Raw genomic sequence first — 15132 nt, 5'->3', positions numbered from 1 at the left:
TCCTACTCCGGTCTGAATTTCATGCTTGCGGATGTGGTAGTGGTCGATCCGCCACCGCAAGAATATCTTACTCCAGGATGTTAGGAGCTCTAGCCAATTTGGAGGATGTGCGCAATTGTGATACGGCAGCATGCCTGCCAGCGCTTTGCTCGCTCGACGAGCCGAGAATGCAGGGTCTCGACGACTTCCACTTGCTAGAGATTTGAAATCGGTTTGTCGGAGGAAGAAACCGTCTTGTATTGGACGTACTTCTGTAGTGAAACGATGGATACGCGTGTCAGTGGGGAGGGCATTGATTCCGCACATACGTCACCGATTCGAAGTGAGGGTGAACATCTCTAGCATAATGGTATGTGTTGATACATGATCTGATGCCTAGGACGACCTCCTTGTGACTTATAAGCGTACAGTTTCTGTAGGGTGTCTTGAATTTGATCACTGCTCGGTGCAATGTTGCATTGACAAGACATTCGAGTCGGAACACAACGAGGCTTACCGTCAGACAAGTTTTGCTTAAATGCAGGAACTTGAATGATGCACTGATTCAATGCCCAACGAGCCGTACCCTCGTATATGCAGAATACACTACCACCTGTCATAACGTTTACAAGTGATAGTGTAGAATGTCATGTCGGCGGTCCTAGGCTTGATTACAGGCGGTCTATCTACAAAGCAAAACCTCATCAACACGTTCCAGGCGCATCTATAGAATATAGCGAGAGAACGAACCAGCTGCGAGGAAAACGCGTCACGTCCTGACCAAAGAACTGAAGGTGATAGGCGAGCGAGCGACAGTGGGAGCTGTGCCAGTACGCGGGTACGTCGTGTCTCGAAACAAACTATATAGTATACCTGACGATTCTGGATCGTGTTCCCCGGTTGTTAGCAGCTACATGTTCAGGGAGATGACAATTGTTTTCAGCAGATTCTACGTCGATGACAGAATATCCAATGTCAAGCCTTGGTCAAGCCCCCTCCTCGAAGCTCCACTTGTCAACGTATCGAATCGAAAGTCTAGCATGTGCACAATAATCTACACATCAGTCTTTCGTTTCGTGCAAGTGAATTAATAGCACCGTGACAACGAGTGAAACTCATCCAACGGTGACCTGATCATGTCGAGGCTGCCAATGATTCGAATTCCGGTAAGTCGCGGAGTTGTCGGAGGCAGAGACGGCCGCGACGCCTGCTCGGCTCATCCAGGTACTCTACCACTGAATATTGCATCCTCATGTCATCCGATAAGAGTCCTTGCTGGTTCAGGAATTGGCCCTCATACTCGCTCAGGCTCTGTCCCCAAGATAGCTACTCTGCACCATCGCGATGAGAACCACTACTAATATGACTGAGGTCGTTCTAGCTATAACTAGCCGTTCCATGTCGATCTGCGACCGACTCACGCGGTCTGAAATGTTCCCATATCGCATCGTGCCCTCATCTTGCCCGGCTTCTAGACATCGGTGGAGATACCGTTCTCGCAGCAACGACGACGCGGCGGGGCCGTTCCGGTGACGGATACCACCTATCAGCATCAATGGACGGGGAGTCGAGATGCAGGGGGGGAACTCATGACTTGGTCTGTCTACCATATGCCAACGTTGTTCGTAGTGTCACTGAGCGCTAATATTTGCAGCCGTATCCGCGTCCTCAATGACCCAAAGGGTTCATCTATCGGCGTTTGGCTCAGGCAGACGCCAGCCTTGGATCATTATGAATTTTATGTCCTGTTGATACTAGGCAGAAACCGGAATACATCGTCCGATGCTGTCTGGGCACCAGGACCACCCTTGAACTTTGATCTCTCCTCTCTTACGCCCTTCTCCACGATGACACCAGAAGCGCAGGGTCGCTGGTTCAATATACTCCCAGGAAGCTGCCTGTGTTCCTGATACTGATGTTCTCTCTGGCCTACCCCGACTACAATTATGAAACACGCCGAATATCCTGGGCCTATATTTTCGCAGAGACGGTTCTGAAACGAGAGGAGTAAGTTACCACATTGCTTAATCTGAGCGACCGGTCTGATCGTGCATTGCGCCTATCAGGTATAGTTCATCCTTGTCTGGACTCCATGGCGTAGTCTGTTCGCTGTCTCAATGGCATCAAATCTGATTCTTGCCGCCCAATAGTTCGTCATATTTAGAAGACCACCAGAGGGGAGACGTGTCAGGCGCGAATGACTGCCAACAGAATAATTTTCCGTGAAACATGGCAATAACTCTCTCTTCTCGGTAGACTCACTCTTTTTGGCAATGATGCACCTTTGTTGGTGCGATCCTCAGCATTTGGAACTCCCGGCCCACTCTCTATGTGCCAATGTGTTTTGAAGTTCTGAAGGTGCGCCGTCCAATTTTATCCATAGAACAACGTTTCACATGAAACAGTATTGCACTCCAGACAGTCTTTTTCACTCGATATGAAGCTGGCATAATCGCGTGTTGCCCGCGTGGATACCCCAGAAAGTATCTATTTAAAGGCACAGATGACAAAGCCTTCAGTAGATATCAATTAATGCTAAATTCAATCTATTGAGGAGCGGGAGGCACGGAGTAGTTTTTTGTTCGTACGTATTCAACTCAGACATGCGAGATTGAAGCATATCAGTCAACTACCAAAATTGAATTGATAAACATGAACTTTGGTAGCTTCACATCGCCGTGCAATCACCGCTGTCCCATGTCCTCGAGGTGCGTTCACCAACGCCCGATTACGCATTCATGCTCTGGACCGGTGACCTGTGTGGAGATGCCACGGATATATCCCACACACTGTTCTGTTTCTGAACTGTCGTGGGGTGGGAGGTACCCACGACCCGGTTGGTCTCACTGCTGCGCATGTGTCTGGGGACGTATACGTATCTTCTACCTGGGCCGCGGGCCCTGTCTCATCGTGTCATCTCACAGTGCCCTTCGGAAGGTGAAATTGGAACTCCCGGCATTAGCTAGTGCTGACATTGTTTTGTTCCCAGAGGTTTCAAGCTGCACCAAGGATTGAATTTGTCGGCCTCCGACGTAAAACCAAGGTCTAGCCTGTGCTGTGGCGCAGAAGACCAATGGCCATTCAATGATGAACTTGTCTCAAGACAAGGGCTGGCATGCGGCCCTTGGTCATGATCTCCCAATTCAAGTACTCAAAGTTCCTTTGAGGGACTTGAAGCAAGGGACGTAAGTCGATCCACAACGGTCCTGTAGAACCATCGTACAAATGAATTGAAATTCTATGCTTCAGTGAATGTTCCCGCTACGGAAAATAATTGAAGTCGCGGTACTTTCACCCCAGTGGTCAACCTCCGGCAGGACCAGTGTCTCATTAAGCGGAGATGCCCGCCCCACCCCCCAAATTAATTGCGTCTCGTACGTGTTATCCTTATGAATACGTACGTCACAACCAGTGCTCGCACCGGATGCTGTATTCCCCGGTCCTACTGAACGTGGCGATATCTGGCGGTATAGTATGTTTCCAGTCGTGCGTTCATGGGTAATTCGGTGTCTGAATCAGTGATAGTCGCGCCCAATATCACAAACCGGGTCAGTAGCGACCATGGCGCTCTCGTGAATGTAAATTGCAGTCGGCACCAGTATATGTATTCTGTCCCCAACATGACATTAGTCGACAAGAACGAACCTGACCTCAAGTTTTCCTGGCAATGGTCGATCTTATGATGACACCATTAGCAGGTAGAGGTACTGATGCATTGCAACTTACTACATAAATCATCCTTTCAATGCCATCAAAAGGCATATGAAAGGGATTAAAATTGTGCAACAAGAGTTCAAATAATACCATGTGGGAATCTAATTTCTCATCCTTCCCAAAGCTGCAAAAGGTGCATTCATCAAGCCTTCCACTAGGTTGTAAAGTAAAAATGGTCCAATCATGTAAAGGGTCCATTTCCTGCTATAGGAAAGGGTGGCTGTTGTAAGGTTGGAATTTTCTGAGAGTTTCGATCGATCGCGATGTCGCCTCGGCAGGTCTGGCGCGGCATTGCACCAAAAGGCTCTCTTGTTCTTTCATCTCAAATCGACTCATCATGCCTTGCTGCACTCGTCGTGGTTGTGGAAAGGACTATAATGTTGAGGATAATGCCTCTGATGGCTGCACCTATCATCCTGGTGGCCCTATATTTCACGAGGGTCTTAAGTCTTGGTCGTGCTGCTCAGATGTAAACAAACCGGTGCTTGATTTTGATGAATTCATGAAACTTCCGGTACGTTTCTTCTCAAACAAATATATAGCTTCGTTTAATCCTTGTTAAGGGATGCGCGCGAGGTCCACATACGGACGAAGTTCCGGAGGTGTTGGCCCCCAAATCGTCGTCAGCGAATGTAGAACTCAAGATGACGGAGTCTCAGACTATTACAGAGACTTATGTATCGGGACCGTCTGAATCAGCCATGCCCCCTTTGAAGGCTCAACCGCCTGTTACTACAGCACCCCCCGCGCCAGTTGTAGAGGACGAAGACGATCTGTCAGTCCCGGTCCAGCCAGGTACAAGCTGCAAGCGGAACGGGTGTAAAACTGTGTTCGAGAGTGATGATATCAATCGAGTCGGGGATGGCCCGGGAGCGCTGTGTACATACCACCCAAAGACCGTAAGTCCGACTTTGCATTCCTTTCAATCTTCGATGTGCTAAATGCACATGCATACAGCCCATATTCCACGAAGGAAGCAAGGTATTCTTGTATTTAACCCCTTCATTTCACCGAACTCATCGGTAGCCTCGAGGGGTATCTTTGTTGTAAACGTCGAGTTCTAGAGTTCGACGAGTTCCTTAAGATCGAAGGGTGTAAAACTGGACGTCACGTCTTTGTGCCCATAAACCGGGAGTCGGAGGTAATTCGGTGACACAGGCATCTGGAGCAGCAGCTAACAAATGTGCAGTCTGAACAATTCACCGACTGCCGCATTGATCATTATCAGACTCCACGCGAAGTACATGTATCCGTCTTTGCAAAAAAAGCAGACGAAGGTCGTAGCACGGTGAAGATTGAGGAGAATGCTGTAAGGTCTGGTCCGATTCTATCAACTGGTCCTCCACTGATGATGTTTGCCTAAGATTCATCTCGACTTGTACCTTCCTGCGTCAAAGCGCTTTCGCAAGTCACTAGAACTTTTTGGTCCAGTAGATGCATCCGCATCTAGCTACAAGTTCTACGGCACAAAGGTTGGTTCGTCTTATTTTTTTGCCGAATGTATGTGATTGAGTTTCATCCATACTAGGTGGAGGTGCTTTTGAAGAAACAAGACACTAGAAGTTGGGCCATTCTCGAGAAGACAACCAAGGATCTCGGTCCAATTAGCCTTACGTTTGGTGTTGGCGGCAGAACGGGCACTATAGGCGGGAAGGAAATCATACTCGACGATGTAAACAAAGCAAACGCGAACTATGCTTAGTAGATGAGGTGGGGTGACATGCAATGTGAACGTAATCTACTATATTCTAGTGTATTTCTAGCGATCCAGGATGGCCAGGGGTTGCGGCTTCTATTGTCACTACAGATTACCTGGTGTCTCTATTTCTTGATAGACCTGTATTAAGTCACCCTCGCGTAACTCATCAAAGCGTTCAAAAGCCATGCCACACTCAACCCCCTTCGAAGCTTCCATAATGTCTTTCTTTAAATGTTTCAGAGTTCCAATACGACCTAGCAAATGAGAGCTTTGAGTATAGGATATAAGAAGGTAGGCGAATGAAGTACGTACCCTCATGCAAAACTTCCCCGTTCCGCACCACTCGGGCAAGTTTGTTTTTCTCGATCAGCCCGTTTGATACACGACAACCAGCCGCCTTCATCGTCTTCTTCCCCTTCAGATGAATCTCAAATAACTGCAGCACGTTTGCTTCTCCCGACACCCGTTTCTCAACGTTAACGGGCAGGAGAGCGATGACGCGGTCTTTCACTTCATCCATGAGACGATAAATAATGGTGGAGGATAGACACGGGACATGTTGCGATGCAGCCGTCGCCTGGACAGGGCGTGGAATGCCTACCGAGAATGCGACGATCATTCCTGTGTAAAAGTTAATTAGATCACTGCTCTATCAAACGAACGGCGGACTGACCCTCCACGGCTTTAGCCCTCATGACATCCGATTCAACGACATCCCCCACGCCAGTCGCTACAATCTTGACACGAGCTAGGTTGTTGCCTATGCCCTGTAGAGCACCCGCAACGGCCTCTGCACTCCCACTGACATCTGCCTTGATGATCAGCCTGAGCTCCTTCGGTCCTGCTTGCTGGCTACCACTTGAGGGGGCATCAGAGACTTCAGTGTCTTCTGCCTCTGGCTCTTTTTCTCGTTGCTCCCTCTCAAGCCGCCGCCGCTCGTTGATGACCTCCATATCACCCAGAGTCGCTTCCATCTCAGCCTTCCGCTGGCGGTTAGCATGGGCTTTCTTGACTTCTTGCTCGGTACCGTTCAGTACTTCGTCTCCTGCATTCGGCACTTCCTTCCACCCGGACACTGTCACTGCCATTCCAGGGTAAGCGGTTTTCACCGACTTGCCATTGGAATCGCTCAGTACGCGCACCTTGGCGTGACTCATGCCAGCGATGAGGTGGTCGGACGACTTCAGGCAGCCACGGAGGAGCAAGACCGTCGCAACGGGTCTGTGATGCACCAAGATTTAGAGCCATTCAATGCCGAAAGCCGATCCACTTACCCAAGACCTTTCTGGACTTTCGACTCCAGCACGTAACCGTGCACTTTGCCTCCGCGCTCAGCACGCAAATCCTGCATTTCCGCAACGGCGGAAAGGACCTCAACAAGTGAATCCAGGCCTTGGCCTGTCATGCCCGACACTTTGACAACGGGAACATCGCCTCCGAAAGTCTCCAGCTGGACACCTTCGGCCAGTAACGCGTGCTCTACTTTAGTCTATGCATCCGGAACGTGTGAGCGTCATCAAGGAGCTGAGGAAAAGTACTTACGACGTCCACGCCCGGCTTGTCTATCTTGTTGATAGCTACGACCAAGCCCACCTTCTCTTTCTGGACCAGTTCGATTACTTCGCGTGTCTGAGGCATGATACCATCGTCTGCAGCAACAACCAGAACAACGATATCAGTTACACCGGCACCGCGAGCGCGCATAGCGGAGAATGCGGCATGTCCCGGCGTGTCGAGGAAAGTGATAGTTCGCGAGCCGCTACCAGAATCAGTCCCAACTGGTACAGAGAATGCGCCAATGTGCTGAGTGATGCCGCCGGCCTCTCCTTTTGCGACGGACGTAGAACGCAGCTTATCGAGTAGTGTCGTTTTACCGTGATCGACATGACCCATGATTGTCACGACCGGGGGTCGGGAAGGGAGTGTGACAGGATCCGGATGGGCGGGCCTTTAGGCTGGTAAGAACCGTGTAGAGATCGTGTGTGCATCACAACGTACGGAGGGTATATATCAAACGCGGCCTCATCGTTGACAACCGGATTTCGGCCAAACTCCATCGCCAAAAGGGAGGCATACTCCGATGTAAGCACTACATTCGTGTCAATGAAGTTGCCTGGCTCAGATAGAAGATAAACTCACTATGATCATACGATGCCTCCGCGTCCATGCCAACTTTGATCATCGTCCGTCGCAAAGTGTCTAGCGGCCTGCGTGAACTAGTCGATCACGCAGTAAAGATTGAACGGGACCTACCTAACCTGATATGCAGCAGCTTCGCTAAATTACCTACCGACACCACACTGGGGATGAATATATCCACGTTGACGGGTTTCGCGCTCCTGACCGCTTTCTTCCTTTTCTCCCTCTCCCTAACGGCATTGGCACCGGACGCACGCGACTGCCTGGACACAGTCACGTCCTCGCCGATACTCAGCTTCGATACGATAGAGCCTCGCTCCTTGAAGTCCTTGCGCGCTTGCTTGCCGGACCGTGATCGAATCCGCACCTCAGGCTCACCAGCAGCTAGCGGCTCTCCTACCGCATCTTCCAATGGGGTAGGGGCATTGACAACGGTCTTACGCTTGTCTGTCTCCACCAAATCTTCGTCCTCCTGCTCTCCAGCTGCGAGACGGTCCAGTTCAGCAGTAATCCGGTCTTTGCGCAGTATCTGACGCAGGAACGAGGATCCGGAGGACGACGGCTGTGCGTTCGCTCGCTGCGACCTTGAAGGCCCCGTTGCTTGATGTGGCGCAGGATCTCTGCCGGCCTGGTGCGGTGCGGAATCTCTGCTCTGGGACTGGTGAGGAGCCGCCTCACGGCCCCCAGACTGCGGGCGAGGTGGTACCCGAGCAAATACGGACGGAGTGGGGGTCGTCTGGCGAGGAGCGGAGCCTCTCCGGGAAGATAAAGTCGAAGCGACAGATGTCGGCGATGGGTCAGCGCGATTCCAAGTGGTGGAAGGAATCTGTCGATTAGGGCGGGTAGCCCATTTCCCAAGCCCGGCGGTGCTCGACGCAGGTGTGGACCTCACAGAGTCGAGAGGGGCCTGTCGACTCCAGTTCCTCTTCTGTGGGATGGAGCTGGCAACGGGTGTCGTTAGGAGGTCGCCGCTTCCCTCTGAAGAGACCATCGACTGCGGTCTCTCCCATTTACCTAGTGGTCTAGGCTAGCCGTCCATGAGATCAGTGAGGAGGGTCTGGGACAGATGCTTACCGCTGGATTGACAGCAGTCGACGCGGCGCGGACACCAGGCCTCACATGGCACCGCGCTCGATGCATACCGGAACGGTGCATGTTTCAAAGACCTACCACAAGCTTTCCAGCGTGGGTCACAGTGCGCACGAAGATGGCCGTAAGACGTGTACCGGGCGTCGTGTCTAGAGTCTCGGCCCTCTCCTCCACATTCCGAGTCCGAGCGCGAAAATGGGCCCCACGTGATCTTCCCCACTTTCAAATCGAGACGCCCCTTCCAACTCGAAAGCAGAGGCGCAGAAGGCAGACTTTGTTAACTGGACGACATGAACAATGACTGGATATATTTCTGAAGCGGTAGTACACGTTATCGAGCCAGCTGGACGTAATGTAATCGAAACGAAATCAAAGCCCAAAAGACACCTCCCGTATTTCACCAATAAATAGCAATATTCTTAGCCTCACTGCGTCCAGACGGTCACTGTGGATTGGAGTCCGTCGACATTAGAGCTTTGAGAAATGACCCCTGCTCCGTTCACGCTGAGTTGGTATGTTGACCCGATGGTGGAGAGACTGTAGATGCTGAGCGAAGACGAGGAGTCGACCGAGACGATCTGCTCTTGACATGAGTTACTTGACAGACAGGTCTGTGCATAATTCTGGAAAAAGCTGTAATGTCCGGCACCTAACAAAGGGTAAGTATGATGACGAGTCGGAAATGAGATGAGGTTCCTACCAAAGACAAGAATGTCTGTAGATGTTTGGACATAGAGCGCCCAAGCTGCGGTCTGGCCGGAGGGGAAGCTGGGGTCGCTGTACGAACTCTCGATAGAGAACGGGCTTGGTGGTGCAGGAGATGGCTGATAGTAGGGCTGGAATAAAAATGACAAGTTTTGAGCGTAGGCTGGATGGTACGCGATCTAAGCCTCACCGTTTCAGTTTGAATCAAGCCCATGTAGTGATTCTGAGCGCCAGCGAGATTGTATTGATATAGTGTGTGATGTTCAGCTGTAAATGGAGATCAACATCATCCAATATCTAGTCTCAAAAGTCCTTACATGCTGCACAATAAAATGACGTTACTGTTCAATTGCGCGGACAATGGTCCAGCAAACCACATACCAGTTCCAATCATCCACACCGGTCCTGCGGACTGGGATAAAATACCACGTCCGCTGAATATTGTGAGCTGGTCTTGCGACGCATTGTCCAGGTCGTGGTCAGCAAGCCAGACCCAGGTACCCTAAGGCAATCGAGTGATTAGTTTCGATCGATCACATCGACGAGCGAGACACCAGTACCTCCAGGTATGCGTTAGACCCAGACGTCAAATGCAAGGCTAAGAATGCTGCGAAGCAGGAGTTTGAGTCTGAGCCATGGGGGCATTGAGCAGTCTGCAAGTTAGTGCCATCCGCTTGATTTCGACGCAAAGTATGTCAAAATCAGACTCGGATAGGTGAATGTAAGATGTGAAAAGCTAACCTCCACCCAACCTGAGTGAAGATAAGAAACACATTCAAGGATGAAGATGCAGATGCACAAACCGGAAATGAGTGTCCCACATCCCAGCGCCGCCTTGCGATGGGGAGTTGACATTCCATTCGACGACGATGGCACCAGGAGCTGATGATACATGCTCAACCAGGCCATTGTAGTGTCCAATGGATTGCACTTACTAGGTCCCTGCGTCACAAAGAGGATGTCGGAGATCTCGAGGATGCCCGAGGAACCCGACTCTCCAACCTCCACCATAACGGTTGGGTTGCTCTGATCTGCGAAGGCTGATCCACTTCCCATGATGACAGTCCAAGCTTCGCCGATCATTTGAGTACCAGCCGGGATTGTCAAGGTACTTGTTATGAGATAGGTTCCAGCGTCGAAGAAGATGATATTGCAACCCGAGTACTGGCAAGGATGTAATTAGGAGGTTCTCCTGCACTCCCATACGTCAAAATTACCTTGTTGAGAGTCGACTGCAGAGCTGCAGTGTCATCCGTATGGCCATCGCCCTTTGCACCCTCGCTCTTTACGCTGACGAATTGAGAAACAGCATAATTCTCATACCTGTGTGTCATTGGTCAATAAACGAACAGTGATGTCAATGGAAAATACGCACTGGGGACGGGTCCTTCCGAAAATCCTGCCGTTGGATAGCAAGCTTCCTGGCTTTGTAGGGGCGGCGATATTTCCTTGCACAAACGTGTGTCCATTATTCGTGCCCGAATAGACATTGCCTTGGCCCCAGCTTGCTATCGTGGTCGTCCCTCCAGCTAGGACAACATCGCCATTAGCGACGCCGACAGCAGTGGGAACGTCCGTAAGTTGACAGTTGTTGAGCACCAAGGAACCAGCGAGGGACGTGGACGCCTCCGTGGTTTGCACGAAAACCGGTGTGTTGCTTACAGTGGCGTCGATGATGGCCACCGCACCGGCGCTCTAGAAGAGATAATAAGGGAGTGAGCCGATGTCATTTCGAGATTATTTAGAAGCCGCGGCACACCTGCTCGGATTCCGACAGCCCGCCTGTTCGCACATCGAAGCCAATTTGACAGTTATTAACTGCAAACGCATGTCAGGAGAACGCCGCGTCGAATTGGGAAATACTTACTGGTGATGTCCTGGAATGTCCATCCTAAGAACACATTAATCAGTAGCCGCTATGGCTCACGGTGTTCAAACGTACCCCAGTTCCAGTCCATGTAGACAGCTGCGACCAATCAGGTTAGGATCAGCTCTATCAAATATCTAGCGCAGAAGATTTACCTGTATTGGCATTGTTGAAAGTGACATTGCGAACAGTGAATCTGAGATCAAGTCAAATTGGTAAAAAGAAAATGTACTCAGACGCTAGCATGAGGCTTACTGCTGGTTTCCAACCCAGATACCATATTTGCCTTCCAAAGGCGGTTAAAGCTTCCCCAGACTAGGACAAGACAATCCAAGCTTACCTCCGTTGAAGACGAGATCTACATGGAAGATCCCATCCAACATCAGGAGCCGCGTACTTTCTAGGAAGGGCGAACGTACCTCCCATGAAGCCACCACTGCCGTTTTCCATAAAGATACCTGCGCGGCAAGAATTTGGGCCATGATCGGATCTTTTGAATGAGCTGGGCTTACCTTGATGTGCAGTGTTGGACGCGGTGCTCATCTCTACGACGAGGTTATACAGCGAAGTGCCTTGGGAAACTTGCCAATGCAGCCCGGTTGCTGACGAAGTAGCAGACATCTCGGTGACGTCGATGACAAAATTGCGGACACTGCGATAGAAGTTGTTGGTTGAGTTGTACCATTCAGCTCCATAGCCATTCGGAATGTAGGGATCCGCGTCTAGTGTGGACCACGTAGGGAATTAGTGGATATCACAAGAGTGCAGGAATAGGACGGAAGACATCGGATGGCAGTGCTCACCGATTACTGCCATGCCACTGAAGCTCGAAGAGGCGCGTATGGTCGGAGGGACTCGTGCGTCACCAATAAGCTGTGTATAATAATATGCACTGGTTTGTGTGAGGAATGTGATTGTGCAGGATATATATAAGAATAGCGTACATGATGGGCGATGAGACCAGATAGGTCCCTTGAGGGAAGAAGACGACGGCGGGTGTGACGGTTGAGGACGAGCATGTTGCATCTCCGCACCTACTCCCGGAGGAGATGGCGGAACTGGTGTATAGGTAGCCTATTAGGAACGGGACGACGTGGCAGTGAAAGATGCGTACTTGATGGCGTCCGTATCGTCTGTGACGCCGTTTCCGGTGGCACCAAAGTCTTTGACATTGCGGAAGACCTGGTATGTGCTTGGATCAGGGTTGAACGCAGACGTGCCCTGGTGGTCGATGTTCTGCATCCAGAACGGATCACCGGCGGCGGCAGTGCCGCCAGAGATGGGCGTGGAGCATGCGGAGCCTAGGGCGAGTGCAAGGGGGGCAGACGCGAGGAGGCCATAGGCGAGGAGGAGGAGTGTGGGGGCCATGGCAGGCCTGCGTGAAGGAGAGGAACGATCTGGCGTGGGTGTTAAATACGAGGAGGGAACCCGACGGGTCGGGTGGGGCGATCAGGCTGGCGAGCAAGGAGGCGAATCGTCGCACCCCGTATCGGACCCTGGCAGCAGCGTTCGAGGCTGCTTCCCCGGCCACTGCCCGCGTCCATTCCGAGCGAACTGGGACAAGACATGCCGGAGTGGAGCCATCTTCATCTCGTGATTGCCTGATGTGAACGACTGGACATGAGCTGCGATGGGTAACGAGGCAGAAAATGCCACCTGATGCATGTTCGCGCAACGATGCCGCCAGCACCGGCCAGAACTCCCTCCAGCAACGCGCTCCGTTTCTCGTGCGCTCCGTGATTGTCACGCACCGAGAGGCGCCACTCGCCAGTCCAAATATTCCATCGCGGTCGATGATTGAATGCGCACTGAGAGCTGAGAGTGCAGTGTTCCATTCGGACGCGACCAACGTCATGTGACCGAGACGCAGAATCTCCAGAAATGGAACTATGCCCTCCCGGGCCCGAGCGGAGGTCGCTCGTCCGTGGCGACCGCACGAGCATTCTCATATCGTTCTACTCAGTTACTGCGCAGACAAGCGTGCAACACTCGCACATCAGCGTCTCCCACAACACACATGACGACCCCCATAGACTTTCTGGCGCATACATATGGCGCGCAATCCGTTTCCATATGGGCTACCTCCGTCCCGTTTCCTGGTTGCAACCGTCCCACACAGCGCTCTGCTATCGGATGGAGATGGCCCCTAGGGTCAGCCCGCTCAAAATGCGCCGACATCTCTCATCGTCTGATGAACGCGTCTCTCTGATTGCGTTCCCGATGCTGGCCAAAGGCTCAAGCTCAAGCTTCCAGCTCCAACCTTCAGCGACACATGTTCCTCTGTGCGCGCCGCATGACTGCCGGTGCCCCTTGGCTCCTGCTTGCAACATGTGTGTCCCTGGGAAAACCAGGTTGGCTGCCCCGTCAGGCCGTGTACAAGGAGGTGGAGCCGCCCTTTCGAAGCAACAGCAGCACGCCCTGATAAATAATGGCATGAGGAGGATGAGGTCCCTCGGGATCAGATCCAGCTACTGCCACCGGGGCCTACCGCACTTCCATGTGCCAGCTGAGCGTCGTCAATGTGCAGCAGGGCGTCCACAACAATGTTCCGTCAATCACATGCTCTCTGCGTTTATCCGTCTCTGCTGGACTCCCCGACGTCGCCCAATACCCTCCTCTCAGTTTCTGATCCCATCTTTGAATAACCAACGAACCTTGGCCGCCACTGACGAATATTTGACGTACACCCCGCATCACCCGTACACTCAAGCACACTGTCGCATGGTGAGTGCCCACATGGTCGTATGTTGTAATCAGTGCCACTCCATGAAGTTGGAAAGCTGGAAAAATCACATCATCTCCGTATATGCAATACGCGTGGCTGTAACCTATCTTGTTACCAACCGAGCCTGCAGCCAGCCGTGGTATCTCATGTGCGCCACGCCGATATGTGAACAATAAGGCGAGGCGCTCTGTACTGTGTCCGATGGGTGACGCGCCTCGTAGATGCTGAACCCGCGTTGACGTTCATACAGGATCTGTCAGGAGTTGCAGCCTTTTCGCACATCAAGACACAGCACAAACTCGCGCAACTATCGCAGGCAGTGTCGCACATAGCCCTGCAACGATTTTTGGAAATCGGACGTGCGCGAGGCTCGCCCAGGCCGGAACAACATCCGGAGTCCAGCTCTCAAATTCACTATGGCAACCTGTTGCCGTTTCCTTGTCGTTTCTGCCCTAGTTTTGGCTCAGGTGCCGTCCGCGATCCGGGCACACATACGCCTGCACTAATAGACTACACACCGCAAAGGCGATCGTGCAGCCGTTCTACAGTATTCTGCAGCGGTGGCACATGTATGTCCGCTGTGACGGCGCATTCACGAGTATCGGCGGCCAGGCAAGTCATTCACAAATGAGAACCTCGAGGCGAGCCTTCTTCCCACGAAAGCCTCGAGTGGTTCATGGAGAGCAGGAGGATTCGGGGCGTCGTGGCTGGCGCACAGCTAAGCGCGCTCCCCGGATCGCGGCGCGATCAAACGTTTATCATTACACATTCTAGTTGTCGTCAGTACTCAAATACAACTACGCACTGGCAGCTCAGACACGCAAACGCGTCCTGCGCCGCCGCCTACGCCCACTTGCCCAGGAGCGCCATCAGGCCCGTCCCAAGAACCATGCACGAGAGACAGAACACGAGGTCCCACACCGGGCCCTCCATCATCTCCTTGTTGAACACAAACTCGTGCGCCATGAGCTGCGCGGCGGACCCAAGCCAGAATCAGCACCGCGGCCGCAGGCGCTGCGCAACGGACGCACCTCGACGAGGCCGGTGTAGATCAGGATCCCGCTGCTGAACGCGTCGAGGATCCCGCCGACGATGTCCGTGGTCGTCCCGTACTGGTTGTACGATGCGCGGACGCCGAGTCCCGCGGCGATGCCTGTGCGCGCAGGGGTCAGCACCGCGCGTCGCTGTGATTATGAAGAGGGGGGGGGGGGGGGG

The 15132-nt window shown here is 52.2% G+C and overlaps 3 protein-coding genes across 3 annotated transcripts; 1 reads left to right on the top strand and 2 right to left on the bottom strand.

Moving 5' to 3' along the window:
- Nucleotides 1-4030: 4030 nt before the first annotated feature.
- Nucleotides 4031-5395, top strand: FIBRA_01344 (uncharacterized protein; the record flags this gene model as incomplete). The annotated part of the gene is made up of 7 exons (XM_012323219.1): nt 4031-4207; nt 4257-4592; nt 4651-4674; nt 4727-4834; nt 4883-5002; nt 5058-5165; nt 5222-5395. The coding sequence occupies 7 exons, from the start codon at nt 4031-4033 to the stop codon at nt 5393-5395; spliced, it is 1047 nt and encodes a 348-aa protein (XP_012178609.1).
- A 99-nt stretch (nt 5396-5494) lies between these two features.
- FIBRA_01343 (uncharacterized protein) lies at nt 5495-8522 on the bottom strand (the record flags this gene model as incomplete). The annotated part of the gene is made up of 8 exons (XM_012323218.1): nt 5495-5646; nt 5705-6013; nt 6066-6613; nt 6667-6881; nt 6935-7340; nt 7391-7481; nt 7532-7591; nt 7646-8522. 8 exons carry the CDS (start codon nt 8520-8522, stop codon nt 5495-5497), a joined length of 2658 nt encoding a protein of 885 aa, XP_012178608.1.
- Nucleotides 8523-9045: 523 nt separating this feature from the next.
- FIBRA_01342 (uncharacterized protein) lies at nt 9046-12560 on the bottom strand (the record flags this gene model as incomplete). Its single annotated transcript, XM_012323217.1, has 21 exons — nt 9046-9269; nt 9321-9456; nt 9516-9592; nt 9707-9827; nt 9886-9998; nt 10067-10077; nt 10129-10207; nt 10261-10489; nt 10543-10648; nt 10701-11020; nt 11085-11143; nt 11193-11216; nt 11268-11291; nt 11348-11388; nt 11448-11478; nt 11533-11550; nt 11612-11650; nt 11705-11914; nt 11996-12084; nt 12137-12250; nt 12307-12560. 21 exons carry the CDS (start codon nt 12558-12560, stop codon nt 9046-9048), a joined length of 2319 nt encoding a protein of 772 aa, XP_012178607.1.
- Nucleotides 12561-15132: the final 2572 nt, after the last annotated feature.

The sequence above is a fragment of the Fibroporia radiculosa genome, assembly GCF_000313525.1.
Source record: "Fibroporia radiculosa TFFH 294 genomic supercontigs, scaffold595, whole genome shotgun sequence".
NCBI classification, from domain to species: Eukaryota; Fungi; Basidiomycota; class Agaricomycetes; order Polyporales; family Fibroporiaceae; genus Fibroporia; species Fibroporia radiculosa.
Note: the sequence above shows the minus strand (reverse complement) of the source record. Positions and strands in the feature narration are given on the sequence as shown.